At 42.6% G+C, this 24,739-nt stretch overlaps 2 protein-coding genes across 2 annotated transcripts in view; both read left to right on the top strand.

Moving 5' to 3' along the window:
- Nucleotides 1-19,696, top strand: part of TMOD2 (tropomodulin 2) — a 52,812-nt gene extending 33,116 nt beyond the window's left edge. Inside the window, exons 8-10 of the mRNA XM_081108958.1 lie at nucleotides 8,255-8,398; nucleotides 15,407-15,551; nucleotides 17,770-19,696. Coding sequence (XP_080965084.1) covers nucleotides 8,255-8,398; nucleotides 15,407-15,551; nucleotides 17,770-17,804 — 324 coding nt within the window. The 3' untranslated portion in view covers nucleotides 17,805-19,696. The remainder of the gene's footprint in view (nucleotides 1-8,254; nucleotides 8,399-15,406; nucleotides 15,552-17,769) is intronic.
- The window catches only part of TMOD3 (tropomodulin 3), a 95,345-nt gene continuing 88,401 nt past the window's right edge, over nucleotides 17,796-24,739 (top strand). Inside the window, exon 1 of the mRNA XM_081108945.1 lies at nucleotides 17,796-17,891. The gene's annotated coding sequence lies outside the window, so the exon portion shown is untranslated. The remainder of the gene's footprint in view (nucleotides 17,892-24,739) is intronic.

The raw sequence follows: 24,739 nt of genomic DNA, 5'->3' as shown, positions 1-24,739 counted from the left end.
ATGCCCTTCAAGCCGGGGCACCACCCCAGGTGCGGCTGGGCCAGGGAGGAACCATGGAAGGTTGGCTCCAGGGTGTGTCCAGCCCGTCTTGCCCAGTCTCACCCCACCAGCCACCTTCTAATTAATTTCCTTTCAATGTGCACGGATCTGTGCACCGGGTCACTAGTTTAGAATAAAATGGCAGGAATGGGAATAATTTCTAATCCATTTTCAACACTACTAATAAATAATCTAACCTACTCAGATCACATAGATAGCTTTCTAACTGAACTAAGTAAATTCCAAATGCTGGTCACACAGTGTGCATTCAACACATACTTTTTGCATTAAAAACAGTATCAAAGAAATTACTATACAGTGGGGCCTTGACTTACGAGTGTCCCGACTAACGAGTTTTTCGAGATACGAACTGTCTCTCGGCTGATTTTTTGCTTTGAGTTGCGAGCTAAAATTCGGGTTACGAGCCAGCTTCAGATACCCCACCGCTAGTTGGCGCAGCGAATGTCACAGTGAACGCCACATCAGCCCAGCATTCAATTCATTGTAATGGTGAAAATTGATTTGACATACAAGTAATTTTAGTTACGAGCTCGGTCACGGAACGAATTAAACTCGTAAGTCAAGGCCCCACTGTATAGTAATCTCTTTGATACTGTTTTTAATGCAAAAACTATGTGTTGAATGCACACTGTGTGACCAGCACACCATACAATTGTGAAGAAGAATTGCTGTCCTTCAGGGTGTGAAGAGAAAAGACTTTTTGGCTTTATACCAAGATGGCCCAGTTCTCACCTGGATGCCCATAGATTAGTGGTCTGTGAGGTCCGAAAGGTTGGCAACCGCTGCCCTAGATCAGTGGTCGGCAAACTGCAGCTTGTGAGCCACATGCGGCTCTTTGGCCCCTTGTGTGTGGCTCTTCCACAAAATACCACGTGCGGGCGCACACGTACAGTGCGATTGAACTTTGTGGCCCATGCGCAGAAGTCGGTATTTTGTGGAAGAGCCACACTCAAGGGGCCAAAGAGCCTCATGTGGCTCGCGAGCCGCAGTTTGCCGACCTCTGCCCTAGATGATTCCCCTTTCAGTTATGCCATTGTTAGGAAAGAGCCTTTGTATAGTTTGAAAATTGGTTCATTACCCCACAGGCAACAGAGATCTTCAGTCTGTTTATGACTGAATACCTCACTGCTGCGAAGTAAAAATCAGCATTAAAGCAAAGAGCTTTAAGACACTTTTCTATGTAAGGTTCAAAACTTGATTCAACAAGGCACTTGTGAGATCATTGCAAATGTAGACAACGTGTATGTAAGATTGCATTATCCCCATTTTACAGAGGAGGCAACTGAGGCTCAGAGAGGCTGAGTAACTTAACTAAGATTAAGCACGTGGTCAAGCCAGGAAGTGAATTTAGTGACCTGTAGTTAAGTTTAGTTCACCATGTGCCAAGTACTTCCCTATAACCACAACTATAGAAGTGAGTATTGACGGAACTTGCCATCACTTGAATGCCAGTGTAGAGAAAAGACCCAAATGTGTAAAAAATGCTATTATTATTAACAATGATGCCCCAGAAAAATCAAGAGTTTATTACAGCACTGTACAATCAAAAGAAAATGACAGTCACAAATGTAAGCCATATGCATAATTTTCAATTTTTCAGTAGCCACATTAAAAAACAAAGAGCCCTGGCTGGTGTTGCTCAATGGTTAGAGTGTTGGCCTTCACACCGAAGGGTCCCAGGTTCGATTCCTGGTCCCAGTTGGGGCATGTGCAGGAGGCAACCAATGGGTGTGTCTCTCTCACATTGATGTTTCTCTTCGTTCTCTTTCTCTCTTGCTCTTTCTCTCCCTTTCCCTCACTGCCTCCCTCACTACTACTCTCTGAAAAGCAATGGAAGAAATATCCTCCAGTGAAAATTAACAACAACAACAAAAAAACACGAACAAAAAACAAAGAGAAATAAATGAAATTAATTTTAAGTTTACTAATATATTTTATTTAAACCAATATATTCAAAATTTGAAAATACAAGTTGAAAATATAATGAGGTATTTTACCTTATTGTCTTCATATACATCTTTGTGTGTTTTACATTTACAGCGCATCTCCATTCAGACCAGCCATTTTTCAAGGCCTCCACAGCTGCATGTCTGGTGGCTACCATTTGGATGACACAGATTTAGACATTGCAGAAAACTGCATTTCATACAGCACTGTAAAGTACAGAAAGCAAAGCCTTCTCTTTAAAGATGTATTTTACCCTAATTATTTCTATAATATTTAAGAAATCTAGTCTTTGTTTTACTAATGTTATCATCCCCAGCACATGTACTAGATGCTCAAATATTTGCTGAACTTAAGTGAACTTGGGCCTACTGCCCAGGGTTATGTTTGGCTGGGTCTCCCCTGTTTGGTTCAGAATGAGAAAAGTGCTCTCTCAAGTTTAAAAGAAATTGGCAAGATCTGGCTGCTTGCCAGGAGGTCTTGCAGCCTTTTTATAAAGGCATAATTGCTCTGACATTTTGTTATTCTAATAACAAAAGTAAATCTCAAAGCCTGAAACGTCCATAAGGAAAGGCCTGATGCATCTCCTCTGGTGCTCTAATTAAAATGTGTACATTTAATTCTAATTAAAGACCCGGCACTTTGATTTACACGCTGTACAATCACGTCAGTCCAAATCTTTGTACTTGCTTTTTAGTTCAAGCAATTGCCTGACTAATACACAGGATTATTCTTCTAGTCCGGTGGTTCTCAACTCAGGGCAGTCTGGAGATAATTTTGGTTGTCATTACTGGGAGGGGTACTGTTGGCATTCAGTGGGTCTCAGAGACTGCTAAACCTTCTACAGCACACAAGACAACCCCCCACAACAAAGAATTCCCTGCCTCAAATGTCCACAGTGCAGAGCCTGAGAAACCCAACTTGGATACCTTCTCCTTTCTTCCTGTTTCTTCCTCCATAAAAACAATTTAAATAGTTTAGACCAGCGGTTCTCAACCCGTGGGTCGCGACCCCTTTGGCGGTTGAACGACCCTTTCACAGGGGTCGCCTAAGACCATCCTGCATATCAGATATTTACATTACGATTCATGACAGTAGCAACATTACAGTTATGAAGTAGCAACGAAAATAATTTTAGGGTTGGGTCACAACATGAGGAACTGTATTTAAAGGGCCAGAAGGTTGAGAACCACTGGTTTAGACGTTCCTTGTTCTATTCCCCAGAATAATCACTATTGGTTTGTTTTTCATTCTTCTAGTTGTTGTCTTTATAACTTTAATTAAAGTGTCTGTCAGTCCTGGCTGAATGTTAGTCACCTGGGGAGCTTTTCAAAAATGCAGCTATGGACACAGACAATAGTGTGATGAAGGCCTATGGTGAGATGGGGGTTGGGTGGAGGGGGGCAGAGCGGTGAGGGGTGAGATGGGGACATCTGTAGTACTGTCAGCAATTTAAAAATGTAGCTATCAAGGCCACCAGGTTCTGATTTCATTATTCTGGGTTGGGGCCCAAGCATTGGTATATTTTTAAGGCTTCCAGGTCATTCTAATATGCAATCACAGTAGAAAAACACTAGTATACATACATTTTTATTTTTAATTTGCCATCTTAGATAATTTTTTATCCTCCATTAGACAAGATGAGGCAATTCTGAACTCACTGTACCTTCCATCCCTCCTTGTTCTTCTATCACCAAATTGTAGTCATTTTATTATCGTCACACATTTGAGCTTTATGCATTTTATATCCTATTTTTAAAATAAATATATTTTTATTGATTTCAGAGAGGAAGGGAGAGGGAGATATAAACATCAATGATGAGAGAGAATCATTGATCGGCTGCCTCCTGCATACCGCCACTGGGGATCGAGCCTGCAACCTGGGCATGTGCCCGGACCAGGAGTTGAACCGTGACCTTCTGGTTCATAGATTGATGCTTAAGCACTGAACTATACCAGCGGCTTTATGTCATATTTTATGTTATTATATGGGTTGACTCCAAAATTTGAAACTTATTCTTAGCACTTACAATTTCCAAGTGCCTTGAAATTGAGTGACTCTTTTTTCCATGTAACTTATTTTTTCTTCCTAGAAACTTTGAGGACTCTCTCTCCTTGGAGTTCTGAAATTTCACTTTATATGCCCACTTTTGAGTCTTTTTTATTCATTCCTCTGAGCCTCAGTGGGTCCTTTCAGATAAAAACTTGTAGCTGCCCTAGCCGGTTTGGGTCCCGGGTTCGATTCCAGTCAAGGGCACGTACCTTGATTGCAGGATCCTCCCCGGCCTGGGCCCTAGTGGAGGTTCATGCAGGAATCAACCAGTCAATGTGTTTGTCTCACATCGATGTTTCTCTCTGTCCTTCCCTCTCTCTTACACTCTCCCTAAAAAAATCAATGGAAAAATATCCTCAGTGAGGATTAACAACAACAAAAAAAGACGTGTACCTTTCTTCAACTCTGGGAAATTTTTTCCTGTTATTCTGTATTTCTTTTGCTTTCTCTTTTCTTTTTTGTTATTGTCCTTTTGAAACTCCTATTGGATGAATGTTGATCTTCTCTTAAACATTTCTTAATATTAATATCGAATAACACTTCTCTCTTTTATGTTGGTTTTTCTCACATGTCTGGCAATCACTGGTTGCCTGTTCATATTTCTGAATAGAGAGCAAGTTTGATTTGGGTAAGCCAGGATCATTTCCTCTGATTCGCCACATGACCCGCTGCATATTTTATTAATTAATTTTGATTCTGCCCTCCTCAAATGTAAGCTCACTAGGGTAGAGATTTTTGTTTTTTCTACTGCTGGAACATAATAGTCTTTTTTTGAATGAATGAATGAGTGTTTTCTAAGCAGGCAGGTGAATTGACTGGCCACCTTCTTCGTAGTGAGGGTATGAGGAGTCGGCAGGCAGCCAGGGGTCCCCCACGAGCGCTGCCGTTAGGAGGGCTTCATCTGCAAGAGTAGATTTCTGTGTTTCATTCCTGGGCAATAGTTGCCTCTCCCTTCCTTTCATCCATATCGTACCTGGTGATGGTCTGGAGGTGCCTCAGTTTCTCCACTGCTTCTCTCTCAGGTCCTAGCACCCTCACTAGAGGCTCTTCTAGGAGATTTTTCACTGATAGTTATGCTGGCAGGTACTCTTTTCTAGGAAACCACAGGGAGGGGTGGTGTGTTCTCCACATACTCTAGTTGTCCCATTTGTTCCTAAGACACTTCTTTTTTTTTAGAAAGAGAGAGGAAGTGGGGAAGGAGAGAGAGAGAGAGAGAGAGAGAGAGAGAGAGAGAGAGAGAGAGAGAGAGAGAGAAACATCCATCAGTTGCCTCTCACATGTGCCCAAACAGGGAACAAACCGAAAGCTAGGTATGTGCCCTGACTGGGAATCGAACCCTGGAACTTTCAATGTACAGGACAATGCTCCAACCCAATGAGCCACACGGACCGGGGCCTAAAGCAGTTCTTTTTTTTTTTTTTTTCTTTTTTTATTAAATCTTTATTGTTCAGATTATTACATTTGTTCCTCTTTATTCCCCCCCATAACTCCCCTCCTTCCAGTTCCCACCCCACCCTCCGCCCTCACTCCCCACCCATTGTCCTCATCCATTGGTGCACGATTTTTGTCCAGTCTCTTCCCGCATCTCCCACACCCCTTTCCTCCCCAAGAATAGTCCATTCCCTTTCTATGTCCCTGATTCTATTATGATCACCAGTTCATTCTGTTCATCAGATTATTTATTCACTTGATTCTTAGATTCACTTGTTGATAGATGCATATTTGTTGTTCATAATTTATATCTTTACCTTTTTCTTCTTCCTCTTCTTAAAGGATACCTTTCAGCATTTCATATAATACTGGTTTGGTGGTGATGAACTCCTTTAGCTTTTCCTTATCTGTGAAGCTCTTTATCTGACCTTCAGTTCTGAATGATAGCTTTGCTGGATAAAGTAATCTTGGTTGTAGGTTCTTGGCATTCATCACTTTGAATATTTCTTGCCACTCCCTTCTGGCCTGCAAAGTTTCTGTTGAGAAATCAGCTGACAGTCGTATGGGTACTCCCTTGTAGGTAACTGAGTTTCTTTCTCTTGCTGCTTTTAAGATTCTCTCTTTGTCTTTTGCTTTTGACATTTTAATTATGATGTGTCTTGGTGTGGTCCTCTTTGGATTCCTTTTGTTTGGGGTTCTCTGCGCTTCCTGGACCTGTAAGTCTATTTCTTTCACCAGGTGGGGGAAGTTTTCTGTCATTATTTCTTCATATAGGTTTTCAATATCTTGCTCTCTCTCATCTTCTGGCACCCCTATAATTCTGATGTTGGTATGCTTGAAGCTGTCCCAGAGGCTCCTTACACTATCTTTGTATTTTTGGATTCTTTTTTCATTTTGCTTTTCTGGTTGGGTGTTTTTTGCTTCTTCACATTTCAAATCTTTGCCTTGATTCTTACACTCCTCTGGTCTGCTGTTGGGAATCTGTATAGTATTCTTTATTTCAGTCAGTGTATGCTTAATTTCTAGTTGGTTCTTTATCACAACATCGAGGGTCTCATTAGATTTCTTGTAGATCTCATTAAGTTTATCGGCAGCTTCTAGACAGTTCTTGAGAGACCTTAAAAGTGTGGTTCTGAACTCTATATCTTCTATTGACAATTTTGTCCTGTTTCTTTGTTCTCGCATTTTTTTTTATGCTTTCTTGGTGCACCCCCTAGTGGTCTTTGTGCGCAGTCTTATAGTTAAACCTTGATTGTTGTAGCTAATACCAGGGAGGTTTGACCTCCAGGTCAACTGGCTGTGAGAGTCAGCTGTGTCTGCAGTGGGAAAACTTCTTTCCTCTGGGGAGGTGCTAATCTAGCCTTTGCCTGAGGCTATCCGGCAAATGGCTCTGTGCAGGGCTTTGGCGGGGCGGGTCGCACGGGATCAAACAGGGCGGGCGGAGGGAGCAGTTATGGCTGCTCTCAGTCCCGTCCCCAGAGGCTCTGCCTCTCAGAGTCCCAGCAACCGCTGCAAACCTCAGAGAGAAAGCTGCCCTCGAGTTCCGACCGATGCCAGACAGCCCCGCTTCTCCCGTTTGAGTCTGGGTCCCTAGAGACTCACCCAGAACTGGAGCTCAAAATCTGAGCCTCCCTCCCGATTGAAAACGACAACCGCGCCCTCAGCCACCAGCCCGCTCCTCGCGCACCTTCGCACCTTTGTATTTTCCGCACTGCGCCTCCTCTGAGTCTCGGTATGCTGTTCTCTTTCCTTCTAGTTGAAGAATTTCCCCTCAGCCAGCTTTCCTGTGGTTCTGGGTGATGTCCGTTCTGTTTTTTAGTTGTATTTTTGAAGTGGTTGTGCGAGGCAGCATTCTCCAGTGTTTACCTATGCCGCCATCTTGGTTCTCCCCTAAAGCAGTTCTTTAATGAAATGCCCCAGTCGGGACTTACCTCTGGCATCTTAGGCAGTTTTGTGCTAATTTCTCCATCAGTCTTTCTGTTTTCTGTATTTTAGCAATTCTTCAAGGTAATAGCCCTCTTTTATTTTGGGGTTTTTTTGGGGAGGGAGGGCCGTTGTTTTTTGTTGTTGTTGTTGTTGTTTTCTTTCATGTGTTGTGAGGGTTCCAGTCGCTTAAAAGTTATATCTTTTCCTCATGAAGGGAAAACTTGGGGAGGAAGGGAAGCAAGCAGGTACATATGTGCAGGCTGCAGGCTTGAACTGGACATCTCTAGTGGGTTTGCCAGTCTGAGTGATGACTTTGTTCCAAGAGTTATCTTTGAGGAGTTCTGATTTCTGGATGACATGAAATGATATGACTAAATCAGTAGTGTCTAAATGCTAGTCCGTGGTCAAGGTTTTCTTTTAATCCATTCATATAAGAAGGGGCAAAATAAAGTAATTCTGAAGCTAGATCCTTTGTACTTATTTCCTAACCTTAAACTGCCTTTTCTCAAAAATGACATTGATAGTGATAACAGATGGCAGTGGAGTTTTGGGGGGTTTTTTATGTCCTTACTCAACAAAGCAAAGTTGGTAATCCTATGTCAGTATCTTAGTATTTTTTTTTTTTTTTAGTTTTGTAGATATATGAAATTCATAAGTTTGGGCTGCTGGACTAAACATTTTTTTTTTTGAGTTTTAAATTATCTTTTTGCTTTGAGGTGAAAGTATGATTTAACTAAGTTTTTAAGTACTGTAAAAAAAGACTCATTTAATTTGGGGGTGGGGACTTCAGGAAATAAATCTTTAGAAACCCTAATGGTTACTTCCTTTTTGAATAATAAGGCTTTTGCAGATATGCTGAAAGTGAACAAGACCTTGAAAAGTCTAAACATAGAATCCAATTTTGTAACTGGAGCTGGGATCCTGGCCCTGGTGGAGGCACTAAGAGAAAATGACACCTTGACAGAAATCAAGATCGACAACCAGGTAAGCTGACCCACAGGCTGCATGTGAAAGCACGCCACAATGGAGTGAGTTAAAAGACAAAATTCTGTTGCTCGATTTTATGGTCTAGCTTTCCTATACATTATAAAAGCTGCAGGCCTGCGAGGGAGTAGGGGAGAGCATGTTCCTAAGTAAGCATTGCACAGTGGGACAGCCTGAGTTATAAAGAGCCACTGGCCCCCAGCCCTGGGCTGGTCAGGCCTGGAGGAGAAAGAGCAGGGTGGGCAGAGGTGTGACAGCTGCTTTGTTCAGCCGTCATCACTGTGGCCTCTCAGCAGGAATCTCAACCCATGCCTGCCCCAGCCTTGCTGTTGCCTATCACTGGGACTGTGGCTACAGAGTGGCCACTCCCAGAGCCAGACTTCCTGTCCCTGGATGGAGGTTCCCAGAGCTGAAAGAGCAGAGCGGGCTCCTGCAGTCTAGTGCTGGCCACAGAGCCCATTTAAAGGACTTTGGGTTCTATGCCTGGCCGGTGTGGCTCAGTGGTTGAGCATCGATCTATGAACCAGGGGGTCACAGTTAGATTCCTGGTCAGGGCACACGCCCAGGTTGCAGACTCGATCCCCAGTGTGGAGCATGCAGGAGGCAGCCAATCAATGATTCTCTCTCATCACTGATGTTTCTATCTCTATCTCTCTCTCTCCCTTCCTCTCTGAAATCAATGAAAATACATTTTTTAAAATAAATAAAGGACTTTCAGGTTCTAAAGATGGCCTGGCTTTGAGTAGCATCGGGACTCACGCACAGAGCAGTCATAATCTCGGCTCTGTTACAGCGTTCCTCAGGGACCATCACCAGCCAAAGAAAGTTGTTTTTCCCTGGAGCCACCACTTCCTGTCCCCGGAAGCCCTCTCTTTCCCAGCATCAGCCTGCCTGCCCTACTTCCAGACTTGCTCTGCTGCTTCAGCTGGCTCCTGCTCACAGGGAGCAAGTCTCAGTTCTCGGCATGTAACCCTGCTCCTTTGTCACAGGGAATTGTCTACAGTGGGTTTGAGGGGTGAGTCTGAGGGGTCTAGACACTGTACAGTAGGAAGAAAGGGCCCTGAAATGGAACCGAAAGAGGAGAGAGCAAGGAGACTTGTACTGCGAGCATTCTCTTGTGGGGTGGCGGGGGGAGGGGAGAGATATTGGGGGAAGTGCCCCCTGCATATCTGAGAAATTTCCTGATCTAAACCCTCTAAGATCTGATAAAGCCCCAGCATCCTACCCAGGACTTTCCCCCCCCCCCTCAATATATTTTTATTGATTTCAGAGAGGAAAGGAGAAGGAGAGAGAGATAGAAACATCAACGATGAGAAAGAATGATTATCAGCTGCCTCCTGCATGCCCCACACTGAGGATTCGACCTGCAACCGGCATGTGCCCTGACCAGGAATGGAATCGTGACCTCCTGGTTCATTCATAGGTCAATGCTCAACCACTGAGCTGTGCTGGCTGGGCCAAGTCAGGACTTTTGCTTAAGCCTGGAGACAGCTTCCATGGACAGCTCTACTCTGTTTTTGCTGACCAGGACCGTAGGACTGTCCAGCCCTGTACTCCTCCTGGGGCTTGTTATTAGGGAAGTGGGAACCCCACCAGGAGACAGGCGGCCTTCCTCACCATCCCCAGAAGGGATGCATCACCAAAACAGCTTTCCAAATGCAGAGCTGTGGAGGGACGCCCAGGGGAAGACCAGACACATTCAGGGGAAGCTGATGCTGTGTATGTTGGTGAGTGTCCAGCTGCTAGTAAGTTAAGGGTCATCAGGAAGCAGGAGAGCAGGAAAACAAGTGAGAAAAATGCCAGAAGGAAAAGAACTGATAGCTCGGGGATATTTTTCAGCTAGAATAGTATCAGGAAGAAGATGAGCTCTCTTAGTAACTGTTCCCAGGAGATCTAAGACAGAAGTGGACACTTTATTCCAAGTATATTTATCTTCTTGTGTTGGTTTACTTTAGGCCATAGTGGAACCCCATATCTGAAATAATGTTCTAAATACTCTATTCCTAGTAAAATACCATCTAATTAGGGTTGCCAGATAAGATACAGTTAACTTGAATTTCACATAAGCAACAATTAATTTTTAGTATAACTGTATCCCAAATATATCATGGGACATACTTATACTAAATCATTTATTTGTTATTTATTGAAATTCAAATTTAACTGGGTGTTCTGTATTTTTATTTGCTAAATCTGACAACCTTATATGTAGTGAGTGAGCTGAAATCCTGAAAAGTTAGAATAGAGAAGCTTTTTCTAATGCATGTGAAAAAGAACCTAAAATACAGTCTCTCTTAAATCCCCTCTAGATCCTCAGTAGGGAGTGTGCAGGAGGCAGCTAATCAATGTCTGTCTGTCTGTCTGTCTGTCTGTCTCTCTCTCTCTCTCTCTCGCCCCCTTCCTCTTTCTCTCTCTAAAATCAATACAATCGTTTTTAATAAGCCCTGGCTGGTGTGGCTCAGAAGTTAGAATGTCAGCCCAAATACCCAAAGTTCTCGTGTTTGATTCCTGGTCAAGGGCAGGTACCTGGGTTGTTGGGTTCGATCCCCGCCCCAGTCAATGTGTCTCTCTCACATTAATGTTTCTCTTTCGCTCTCTGTCTTTCTCTTTCCCCCATCCCTCTCTTTCTCCCCCTTTCTCTCTTTTCCTCACTCCCCCTTTCACTCCCCATAAAAATTAATGGAAAAAATATCATCAGATGAAGATTAACAAAAATGAAACAAACAAATTAATTAAAAAATCCCACCTAAAGTATCATCCTCACCACCCCTCTTCAGTCATCTGGGCATGGCTTTGTGTAATTTTTCAACTTTAGTCCCCCAGTATGCCTCTGAAATGACTTCTCTTTACTCGTGACAAAGAGGAGGATTAAGTTCTAGAACAACTGGAAAAATGTTTTGCTTTATTTTAAGAATGAGGAAATTCATAAACCAACCTTGATTTCCATCCACTATTTTGTTCACTGACTCATAGACTATTAGAAGTAAATCTCAGTTTCCTCCTCTGTCTAAGGAAGGGTTTGAAATAAACTAATCTCTAAGACAGTTTCCTCAGGCAGGGCCAGCAGCTGAGACCCAATTAATATCATTGCAGCAGGAAACTGCACCAGAATGGAGGCCTGCTGAGAACCCCCCACTGTGCGGGTTCCAGGTAAATATGTAATGACTTAATCAGTGCCCTGTGAGAACAATCGGTAATGCATTTTCATGAATAAATAAATTGGAGTAGTGAAAAGAGGTTACTTAATCAATGTTTAAAAAGACATTAATAGCCAAAACCGGTTTGGCTCAGTGGATAGAGCGTCGGCCTGCGGACTCAAGGGTCCCGGGTTCGATTCCGGTCAAGGGCATGTACCTGGGTTGCGGGCACATCCCCAGTGGGAGATGTGCAGGAGGCAGCTGATCGATGTTTCTAACTCTCTATCTCTCTCCCTTCCTCTGTGTAAAAAATCAATAAAATATATTTTTTTAAAAAAAGACATTAATAAAAATAAAAACAAAAGGTGATCTGAAGAAACATATGCTTGAACTTTTGTTTCTTTTTTTTTTCTTGGTATTTAGTGACTTAATAAAGAGAAACATACTATCCAAATTATAGGAAATTCTGGTGCTCATTTAGTGTCCTGGGTTTATACAACACAGAAGACCTCAAATAAAAATTAAGCTTGGTTGGCATGGCTCAGTGGTTGAGTGTCGACCTATGAACCTGGAGGTCACGGGTTCAATTCCCAGTCAGGGCATATACCCGGGTTGCGGGCTCGATTCCAGTGTGGGGCGTGCAGGAGGCAGCCGATCAATGATTCTCTCTCATCACTGATGTGTCTATCTCTGCCTCCCTCTCCCTTCCTGTCTGAAATAAATAAACTCAATAAAAATATTTTAAAAAAAAAAATTAAAAAAACTCAGGCTGAGAAAGAAAGATGCCCTATGTTATATTACTTCCTCCCCCTCTTTTACATGCCCCCCAATATAATTTTCAGCTCCTACATCCTTTATATCAACACGCCATCCTCCAAGTTATCCAAGTGCTGGACCCCAAATTCTTGAGAGTTGTAAGGGGAAATAAAGGAACTTTTGTATTATCCCTCTCAGTCAGCCACATCCGCCATGAGCTCCTGCTGCCCTTGGACAGCACCACTTGGCCCGTTCCAGGGGCATAAGCCTTAACTGTGGCAGCCCCGCCCTGAGGTTGGATCTCAGTCCTTAATACAGTCCCATTGTTCAAAAGTGTGTCATGAGCTAAAGTTGCCCATGATACTGTGAGATCAGTATCCCTTACTTTATTGCTGCTCCTCCCTCCCATAGATCCGCATTGCTTAGAATGCTGACTCCACCCTGTGGATTCCCAAAACTGTTGTCTTACTGGCAGTACCACATTTTGTTAATATCTTGGCAAGAGACTCATTTGACAGGTTGCTAGATGAAAAGAAAGATAAAGAGCAAAGGACACAAAACTTTCTCCATAAACTTTTTGTTTGTTTTATTTTGTTTTGTTTTTTCTCCATAAACTTTTATCCTTCATCTACCCCATACTTAAGATTTCCAAATTTAAAAGGTATATATATATTTTAAAGCAATCCAATTGCATAATACTGGCACAGAAATAGACTGGCAGGATAATAGAGTCCAGAAACACTCAAGTACTAGTATACTTGAGAATTTTGCAGCAAAGTGGTATTTCAAATCATGGAAGAAAAATGAAGTAAAAGATGGTGGGACAATTTGCTAGCATTTTGGAATAAAATAAAGTTGGTGTTCCATTTTAATTCTTTTTAAAAACATGCTTTCATTGATTTCAGAGAGGAAGGGAGAGAGACAGAAAGATAGAAACATCAGTGATGAGAGAATCATTGATCGGCTGCTTCCTGCACTCCCCCTCCTGGGGATCAAGCCTGCAACCCAGGCATGTGCCTTTGACCGGAATCGAACCCGGGACCCTTCAGTCTGCAGGCTGACGCTCTATCCCCTGAGCAAAACTGGCTAGGGTGTATTTTAATTCTTATATTAAAATTCATTTCAGATGAAATAAGATTTAAATATTACAATATGCAAAATCATAAAACAAGTGGAAAAGTATCAGGAGTGGAGACTTTCTAAACATGACATAAAATCTAGATTAATAAATTTGACCATATGAAAGGGAGAAAATGTCTTTGGTAATTTAGTAAGAAAAAAAAAAAACAGAACAAAGTATTTTCAGCAAATTTGACAGAGGGCTAATTTCCTAATATATAAGAAATGTACAAGCCAATTTTTTAAAAAAAGTCCAGGAAAACTGGGCAAATTACAGAGATTGGTGGTTTAAAAAAAAAAAGATATACAAATGCTTGAGAAAATTAATTGTTCTTATTCATAATTTGAGAAAAGCAAATTAAAGTAATTAAATATATACAAGTAAAATATAAGTTTCACTTATTGAATTGACAGGGATGAAAAGATTGGTAATATCCCATGTTGGTTAGGGTAAGGAAAATAGTAACTCAAACACTGTTAGCGAGTGAAAAAATTGTCATAGCCTTTGAGGGTAAGTCAGTAATATGTCAAATCTTAAAACATGCTTACGCCTGGATCCTGCTGAAATTTGCCTCCCAGGCACACTTGCAGAAATGCCCCAGGATATACTGTGTGTGCACAGAAAGGTCCATGCAGCAAGGTTTGCAATAGTAGAAATGGAAAGCGATGGAAAACAGTCATTAGGACCTGGCTGCAGACATTATGATGCATTACTACAGTGGAATGCTGGGCAGCTGTCTGATGAGGTAAACATGTATTTACCTACATGAAAAGGTGTTATTAATCTTAAAAGAAAAAGAAAAACATCTTTCAGAACAGTATGCTATTAGAATCCATTTCTGTGAAAAAAGTATAGGTGTACATAAGATTACATAGACACGTGAATGCATAGAAAATGTTTAAGACTACAGACTCTATACCAAACTGTCTTTCTCTGTGGGGAATGGGAATATTAAGGGAAGAGAGCTTTTATATTTTATATATACATTTTATTGCTTGCTTTTTCTAAACAAGCCTGTGCTTTTTACTTAAAAATATTTAATGAACCTGGGTGGTTTGGCTCAGTGGATAGAGCGTCGGCCTGTGGACGAAAGGGTCCCAGGTTCGATTCTGGTCAAGGGCACATGCCTGGGTTGCAGGCTTGGTCCAATGTGCAGAAGGCAGTCAATCAATGATTCCCTCTCATCATTGATGTTTCTATCTCTCTCTTCCTCTCCCTTCCTCTCTGAAATCAATAAAAATATATTTTTTTAAAAAAAATTTAATGAATATATTCTGAAAAAATATACTGTGTCCCGTAAATTTAATTTTAAATTCTTATTTTTACATGCTGCCATTTAAAAAAATCTACTTTTAATGTTTTTATTACTCTATGTCTCAACTTAAAAGACAAGCAAAATACATTTTTCCACAAACATAAAAAAATTTACTTTTCTGTAGCCCAGTAATCCCTTCAGTGCGTGATAACTCACTTGACAATGGTAAAGCCTCTTGGGGATATCCTAGTGAGACTCTGCTGAGAGAGAACGGCCCATTAATTGATGATCTTTTATTATTTTTGGATACGGATCCCAGAATAGAAAATTCAATAATTGGATTGATTGCTATAAGACAGTTTCCCTATTAAAAAACAAAACAAAACAAAACACCCTTTGTTTAAACCATAAACACTGGGGTAGATTGGAAACACCAAATACTGGTTTTGCATTCATTTTACATCTGGAAGCATCTTTTCCTTCATAAATAATTGGCTTAGTCCTCTCAGGTTAGCATGCCAGCTGATTTGGCTATCTATCTGTTGGGGTTTGCTTCTAGACAAGGAGCAAATGACTGCATGGAAGAAAATATCTCAAGTGACTTTTTTCCATTCATATGGAGACTTTTGGCTCTTTGTTTTGTTTGGTTTTGTCCAAGTAGCCACGTATCTTTTCCACACAAGTAACTGTTTCCTTGTTCTTCTTGGTCATCCTATGTATGTACCTGCACCTGCAACCAGAGACAGCAGTTGGGAACAGCCGTAGAGATGGAAATTGCCCAGATGCTCGAGGAGAATTCAAGGATCCTCAAATTTGGATATCAGTTTACCAAGCAAGGGCCTCGAACGAGGGTGGCAGCTGCCATCACGAAGAATAATGACCTGGGTAATGCGGCCATACTGCGGTGCTATTAGCAACTAGAAAAGCATGATGACCATTCATTTCTCCACTTCAGCTCTCACATCTCACCAGCCCACTGGCCTTTGGTGCCAGCCCTTCATCAAAGGCTAACTGTTACATGGTCATGGGAATCTTCATCATCTTCACAGTTTAAGCTTTATTGTAGCGTTCTCTCAAGAACTGTTTGCTTTTTTTTCCAGAAAACCTGTGATTTTTGCTTGGTTTCCTTTATGTATTTGCTTCTCCTTTCCTTACTTATTGCATGTAATCACCCTCTGCTGTTACCTGCACCAGGAGATGGATGGACACAATGGCATGGACATTCCCAATTCACTTTGTTTGTGCCTGACTGTGCTTCTGTAGTTGGGTTTAAACATGGTTATGCCTGATACTTTGGTAATTTACATGTGAAATGAACCAGTGGGACTATGCTATGAAGGGAAACGCAGAAGTAGCTTTTTCCGCTAGCCTCTCGTGAATGCTTCCTGCTGCCCGCTCTCTGCTGAGGATCTGTTCACATTTCTTCTGTTCACATGAGGTGGGGCAGGTCCTAGTCAACCACAACACAGAAGAATGGGACAGGCTGGGAAGGCGTGGTCTGGGGACATCCCCGCCACTTGACGCAGCATCACAAAAGGGCATCCAGATGTAGACAGTCCACTTGGCAAGCAGTTAGCCAATAGCAGGCCTCAGTCCCCGGTGTGAGGTTTAGGGTCAGAAAACCAGACCTTGGACAGGGGAACTGGGCACAGTGTTCTGCGAAGTAGGGTGCTGGCCACAGGGAGGATTCAGATAGTAGACAAGATAGAAGGTGAAGACTTAGGACCAGAAAGGAGCAAGTGAAATTAGTGTCCAGTTCTCTGCCCGCACACGCTGAGCCAAGCCCCTGAGGCCCAGCCAGAGTGCAATGTGTGGCATCGGGGGGCTGGCCGGGCAGATGGCAGTGCTGGCCTTTGGGCTGCAGAGGGTGAGGGTGAGGAGGCATCCCAGCAAACAGGGCTTTGGGGAAGGGTGGAGGCGACAGTAGGAAGATGCATAGGAAGAGCGGAGGGGGTCCACAGCCGAACCACATGGAGATCAGAGAAGAACAGGCACAACGAGAGGTTTGAAGTAAATGGAGGGGCCGTCCTGAGCCCAGGAGCAGTAACTGTGGGCTAGACCTTTGCATTTTCGCAGCCGAGGCAGGAGTAGGCTGGGCTATTTAAAGTGGATGATTTGCCAAATCCAGGAAGGTGAGACTAGCTCTCCTGCTACCCACTAGAGGAGCCTGCAGGCGGGGACGTGAAAGGGGGAAGAAGGCGGTGGCAGAAACTGGGAATGGGCAGCCAGGCAACTTCTTGGATACCAAGAACCTGTTTAAGGGAACCTTGATCTCTAAGTTTGGTTGCCATCTGAATCACACCTTCCTGGAGGTTGATATGTAGGAGATTTGATTTAAAACAGGTTTAGAAACTTTGAACTTTCTTTTTTTTTTAATATATTTTATTGATTTTTTACAGAGAGGAAGGGAGAGAGATAGAGAGCTAGAAACATCGATGAGAGAGAAACATCGATCAGCTGCCTCCTGCACATCTCCTACTGGGGATATGCCCGCTACCCAGGTACATGCCCTCAACCGGAATCGAACCTAGGACCCTTCAGTCCTCAGGCCAACGCTCTATCCACTGAGCCAAACCGGTTTCAGCAACTTTGAACTTTCTATTGCAGATCCTCCTGGTCTGCAAGCCATAATCAGAATTAGTAGGTTGTGAATGTGTCATCCTGGGGCATTACAGCTAATAGGTGATTGAGTTGCACAGAAGCTGAGAAGGGCTGTGTATAAGTGACCAAGAAACTATTTGGATGGTTATGTGTTATATAACCTTAGTCCCCCAGGGACTACAGTGGGACTAAGTCTCATTTTCTTGAGAATACATTGTGGATCTATTCTACTCCATAGAACTGGGAAAGTCCTAACATTCAAATTCTTTCCTATCAGTCGTAGCTTTATTTAAATGTAAATCCAACATGACACTGGGTTTATTCTCTCAATCTTTACTAAGAATGAGAGAATAATCCAGTGGGTAATTGAATATTGAAATTTAAGATAACTGTATCCTCCAGTGTGTGAGGTTGCTGTTCTGTGTGATTAATATTGTTTATCTGAAATTTAAGGAGTATCCCTTCACTTTGTCATTTTAACCTTTCTTTCTTTCTTACCTAGTTCGTAAAAAGCGAGTTGAAGGAGACCGGAAGTAAATTTCTACAAGAAGCGAAGTTTCACCGCGGCGGCCATTTAAAAACGAACAAAAGCGCTTCTCCCCCACCGGGACTATTTTATCAAAGGTTGTTCATTTCCGTTAACCACAAAACTAGTATTTAATTTTTATTCTTTTTTTAGCACTACTTATTTATCTGGGATTTTTAAATACATACGATTGTTTTATTTGCTCGTGGGCACCTCTGGCAACTTGCACCAGTGGACATAGGCAGGTCTTAGTGGGTGACAACGATCGAAAAGGAGTTAACCACTTTCATACTGGGTTGTCTCGCTTACATGAACTTTTTTATAACCACTGAAAGGCGTTTAGAATGTAAGTGTGTTTGTAACGGATTATGATAGAGGCCTATCTCTGTTTACATGCATAGCTTTGAGTTAGGCTGAATACAGCAGAAGTGTTCTGCTGACCATATAAGAAGTTAGTATTGCCAATCTTTCACTGGGTGAGAAATGCGACCCAATTTAGCACAAATTCTTCGTTCCAGAAATATCACTGAGTGCACATGCCCCACTGATCAAAAATCAATGGGATCATCTTCATAAAAACAAGACAGCATTATGATACTTTAACATAGCCTCAGTAAAGAAGTATAAAGTGTTTATTAACCCACAAATATAGCTTCAAGCCAGACTCACGGGTAGCAAAATGAATTGGCACACCTACCTTTACTAATTATTCAACATAAATGCAATCTTTAACATGACTCTGATGGATAACTTTTTACAAAGCTGTTTTAAAGTTCTCCAGACAGGATGGGATATTTTTTAAGTTTTAGTAAGATGGAGGCTTTTGAAACAATACACGCCCAAATAAAACAATAGTAATTGTACATTAATCAAGGTTGTCTGATACACATGACCGCATTATTTTGGCAAATTTTAGAAGGATTTATTGCTTTTTCTTTAGTGTAACAAGATTGCAGGCTAAAAGGTGAACATTCAAGTTAATTATACCGATTTTAGTCTACATGGCATGATCCGTCCAGATACTTGCAAACATCAGGAAAACGTGTGAAGGATCACTTATCCAGATGTTTGTCATCTCAAGAACGAAGGCTGTGAAAGTACCGCGGCAATGATTGCATGGTCATATGCATTAATCTTGCAGCGGTCAGATGCTGAAATAAGGAAACAAGTGACTACAGCCTTTGGCCCAAGTGCATACGTCTCTGATAACTGTCAGTGCCCACGGCTGTAATGGGTGGCACTCTTAACATTAGCTTTTATGTCTCCCTTCCTTATTCCCTTCTCCCTTTCCTTCCAACTCTTCTTTTTCTTTTCTTTGTAATGCTGAGTCTTGTAAAGGCGGCATTCCTAGTACTGGTAACAGCTGGAGCTAAAGGGGTCGCTGACTCTGGCAGAGGTGGGCCCAGCCCAGGATTTGTTTAGTAATTGAGTCTTCCTGCATTGCTTGATAGCAGTAAAACAGGTTTTAAAAAATGATAAATTAATTCACATATCATTCTTGCTATATGTAGAGCACATGGAAACCATTTCAGATAGATAGCCTTTATAAAATTGGACATTTACCTGTATTTTAAGTTCTCACCTCTGTAGTCCTGAAATTCTTGGAAACATCTCATTTTCTTGAGAATACTTTACATTTTGGGGGGACTAATGAGCAGAACATGTTGACATTTTTAGAACCCTAAAAATTCTTTAGTTTTCCACTACGTCTCCCTATCTATACAAAAAAAAAAAAAAAAGCACAGTAAATAGTATTTAATGGTTTTCAGTCTGATTTTTCCTTTCCCCTTACTTAGATGTGGAATGTTGGAGCCAGCTCATACAGGCTTACTGATTATTAAATTTTCAAGAATTTTTGCGAACTGGTTGTTACACATGGCCATTATTGAAAATTAAATGTCATGCACTTACGATTAAGTAAGCTGTATTAAGAACAAAAGTAATACTCAAAAGTACATTTACTATTTCCTGTGCTCTTACGACTATTTGCATCTGTTGTTGTCGTATGGCAGACATGCTATAATGTTGTACTACTTACATCTCTTCTGAACTCAGAAGTTCAGGACCTCTTGCTGGAAGTTTGAAATTGGCCATGGTGGTGGGAGTATTTATACCAAGGAAATTAGCAAATTTTACAAATGAGGGCTTCCTCCTACCCCATGCCCCCCAGTTTCTGGTTTATAAACACGCATCAGCAATGTATACAACTCCTTTTTTTTTTTTTTTTTTTTGTATACATATGTTTTGGTTACCATGTTGCCAAAGGGGAGAACATTTCTCTTCTGTTTCTTTCTACTAGCACTTTAGATTCATTGCAGATATATTTAAGTGCTAAGTCCCTGGCATGACCCTGCAAATAGGACTTTTTCCTTTCTTTTCTCATTTACTCTTATTCTTATCTTCACCCCTAAGAAATCTTGAATTCTACAATGTTTTCTGCAGCACCAAGGTGCTGTCAACTGGGGGCTAAAGCAGTTTCTGACAAACCCTGGCAGAAAGCAAGAAAAAAAATCAGAATTTAATAGTGACAGTACTGCAGTTGTTGATAGCATTAAAGCAAGATAATGGGGTATTATCAAAATTTAGCACTGTTTTAGCTTGTAAAATAGTTGGCTCACATGTAATAGAATCTATGAAATCAAATATTTATAACTAACCATTTTATCTTAATATTGCCTAGGTTTTAAAAGTAGCTTGAAAGGTGACATTTTCATGAGTATTCACATATTAAAGATAACTATTAGAAGATACACTTACATTTTGGAAGGGCTATAAATCATTTAATTAGCCTAGGACTTCATCTCTCCATCTTCCCAAAGTGTGCAAGTAGTTTTTTCATTATTATGAGCATGATTAATTCCTTACCATTCATCATGGTGGTGCATAATGTATATAAAATATTTTTATATGTATGCATTTGTCAAATATGATGCTGAGATATTTGGCAACATCTGGACAACTGATTGAGGGAGATCATCTCTTCCCAGACCACCTCCTTCCCTCTTTTAGATGTGTATAGGCCCACAGTAAGTGCAGAATCACTCCCCAGGGCCTGCAGGCTCATATCACAGCGTGACTCGTAAAAGGTGACTTTTAGAAGACAATTTCTGGAAGTCTGGAGATCACATCACTAGTCCAGCACTACATCTCCCCACCGTACAGAAGTGTGTAAAGGATGCTGTTTCATCGTCATGGGCATGAGTCAATCTTTTCCTTTTATCTTGTTAGGGCCTATTGTAAATAAGAGTGTGAGTGTGTGTGTGTGTGTGTGTGTGTGTGTGTGTTGCCAAATATCTAAATAACTAGGTGTTTGGCTACATCTGGACAACCGATTGAAGGGAGATGCTCTCTCCCAGCTCCTTGTCCCTTGTCCTTTTTAGAGTTGCTGCAGGCCCAGGTTAATGTGAAATCACTCCCTGGAGTTTGCATTTTAGGTCATCAACCCCCAAATTTCACAGTGTGCATGGACAATAACCTTAGGGAATAAAGATTAGAAACTTCGCAATCATTTCATTGTTTCAGCACCAAATCTCTCCGTATGCCTGAAGTGTATAAGTAGAAGCCCTTTCATCTTCATCAACATGATGCAGCCCTTTCCTTCCGTCTGTGTAGGGTATACTCTATATCAGTATTTTGTACATAAAGATCACTAATTACTGTACAGAGCTCTTTGGCTAAAGCTGGACAACTGATGGAAGGGAGATGCTGTCTCCCAGGCCCTCTTCCCGTATCCCTCTCAGAGTTGCTGCAGGCCTAGCTTAGATAGAGATTTACTAACCCATCTGAGAGCACACAGATTATCTTATATAATAAAAGGGTAATATGCAAATTGACCCTAATGGCAGAACGACCAGAACAACCGCTTTTCCAGTCACTATGAGGTGCACTGACCACTTCTCTGTCCCTTTCCCTGGCCAGTAGGCTCCAATCACCTTTTGGTAAACGGGGAATTGGGGGTGGGTGGCAGGGACACGGGTGGCACCAGGCCAAGGCCTCCACCCCACCGTTCATGGTCGCCCCACACATAGAGAGTGACCCCCAATGGGGGTGGGGCTGGTGAGTGGGCGGGAACAGCCGACCTCTTGGTCCCTTCCCCCGGCCGTCAGGCTCCAATCTCCTGATGGTGAACGGGGAACTGGGCATGGGTAGTGGTGGGGGCGGGGCTGTGAGTGGGCAGAACAGCCGACCTCTCAGTTCCACCCCCCAGCCAGCAGGCTCCGATCACCTGATGGCAAATGGGGAACTGGAGGGAGGGGTGCGGGGGGGCGGGCTGTGGGCAGCCGGGGAAGATGGCCCTGATTGCAGGCCAGGCCTAGGGACAATACCTCTGCATGAATTTCGTGCGCCAGGCCTCTAGTTGTACAATAAAAGCCCATCTCCACTTCAAAATTCAGAAATCCCAAATGCCTGTACTCCTCAAAACCATTTCCCTACGGGAAGCCTGGGACACCAATCACAGCAGCAGCAGCTTCTCTTCCAGGCAGAAGCGTGGCCCCTGGCAGGGCACCAGCATTAGGGAGACCCGTGTGCTCTGAATAACTGCCATGAGATCGGGTCAGACTCTCAAACTTGAAAACACTGATCAGCATCAGCATGCTTTAAATTCACAGAAGAGTTTGCAGATATTTCCTTTTTCGTGGAGATGAGGTGCTTAGCCCTCTCCCGGGCACTGTGAGGGAGACAGGAAGCACAAAAACTCTGGATTGGTACAATTTGATACGTGTTTCTTGGGTTTTGAGGGTAGAGTGCCTTTTTGCAACGTGGATACCATCTTTAGTGCAAGTATTTATGGCATCAGCACAAATGGGCAGGGGTGGTTAAGTTGTGGATTCTGGGTTCTGTGGCCTGTTACCTGTACTCAGTGGAGCTGTTTCTGGAATCGGGTTTTAAGTCACGATCCTGAAGCTTCCTTCCTCTCGTGCACTAATGCAGTAATAGCTACTTTCATTTTTAAAAAGTCTTTATTGTTGAAAGTATTACAAAAGTCCCCTTTTTCCCTCATTGACCTCTTCTAGCCTGCCCCCCTGAGGCCTTCACCACCCTTCTGTCTGTGTCTATGGGTTGATCTCTTGCTACTTTCATTTTAATGAGCAGAGAACTAAGATGAAATGTTTTAGCTCTGCCTTCCAGTGGCAGTTTTTCCTTTTGCTCCTCACTTCAAATCTCCCCACCACATACCGTGCCATCCTCAAAGCTAAAGGACTGAGACACATGCAAAGAAAAGGTGTGAGAATGAATGGAAGCATCAGGCAGAGCATTCTGGATGAAAATCACATGACCCCCTCCCCCAACAAACCGAAGGGAGGAAAGTACCTAGAACCCAAGATGGATTCATTGTTTTCATGCTACCAACTCTGGATTAGATTGGGTTTCGTTTGTGGTTCAGGAGTTTAGTAAAGTGGAGAGGCTGAGTGAGGTGGAGAAGGAAGATGGAAATTAAAGGTCTTAGTTTGCATAATAGCAGAAGTAAACTCTGCTCAGCTTTCCTCCTTCCCATCTGCCCATAACATCAATGATTGAACATTCAGTAGATGGACGGAGGCGGAGTTCCAAGGTTTAAATTTTGAACCTGCCTCTGGGTACTGTGCTAGGAAGACTGTACATGCACCAGAGATTATCCCAATTTTTGGTGCATCATTGACTTGGAGGAGGGTGAAAAAGACCAGACATTTCTCTGGTATCTTCCATGGTAGTCATTCTGAGCACGTAGGCTTTGCTAGTTGGTTTGGTGGAAGGGCACCATATTAACAGATTTAGAGACTGACTCCTAATCCCATCACTGACACTTAGCAGGTGTATATGATCATTTATTTGCCTGCCAATTATCCTATATAATAAAAAGCTAATATGCAAATAGACGGAACAGTGGAACAACCAGTCACTATGATGCGCACTGACCACCACAGGGCAGATGCTCAATGCAGGAGCTGCCCCCTGGTGGTTAGTGCGCTCTCACAGGGGGAGCACCGCTCAGCCAGAAGGCAGGGTCAGGAGCAGTGAGCAGGCGGGCAGTAAGGAGTGAGGGGTCCCAGACTCTGAGAGGGATGTCCAACTGCTGGCTTAGGCCCACTCGTCAGGGAGCAGACCTAAGCCATCAGTCAGACATCCCCCAGGGGCTCCCGGACTGCAAGAGGGTGCAGGTCAGGCTGAGGGACCCTCCCCAAGTGCATGAATTTCGTGGACCAGGCCTCTAGTAGACAATTTAGGGGGAAGAGCACTGGATTTGGAGTCAAGAAACCTGGACACTTGGCTCCACACTTTCTTAGCTGGGTGACTTTGGAGCAAGCCACTTAGTCTCTCAAGCCTGAGTTCTTCAGCTATATTGTAATGGGAACAATACCTTCACTAACTACCTCAGAGTATGGTGAAAATATAATCAGATGCAGGATGAAAATACTATACTGGAAAGACTGTAGAAAAGTAGGAGATCATTTTTATAATCTACTAGAGGACCGGTGCATGAATTCGTGCATGGGTAGGGTCCTTAGTCCTGGCCAGCGATCAGGGCCAGTCATGGCCTTCTGGCTGCCAGCCGGGTCCTTCCTTCCCCAGCTGCTGGCTGGGGCCTTCCTTCATTCAGCACTGCCCCCTGGTGATCAGCGCATGTAATAACAAGCATTTGAACTTCCGGTCTCTGGGTGGAACTCCCAAGGGGACACTTTGCATATTAGCCATATATATACATACCTACACACTCACACACACACACATACACATATACATATATATTACTAATATTTTCCACTGCCTCTTGAATCTTTTATTTTCCTCTGACCAACAGTTACGTCATCCACATCTTTTTGAGTATGGGGAATGGAAGCATGAGTATGATGTAGGGGACTGGGATTACTTTATTTTCCACAAAGACATGGGAGGGGCGGTTGATGGTGCAGTGTGTGTGATATACCAGTGATGTGTGTGTTAGGGCGTTTTTCTGAGGCACTTT

This window comes from Myotis nattereri, assembly GCF_964212035.1.
Source record: "Myotis nattereri genome assembly, chromosome: 1".
Taxonomy (NCBI): Eukaryota; Metazoa; Chordata; class Mammalia; order Chiroptera; family Vespertilionidae; genus Myotis; species Myotis nattereri.
Note: the sequence above shows the minus strand (reverse complement) of the source record. Positions and strands in the feature narration are given on the sequence as shown.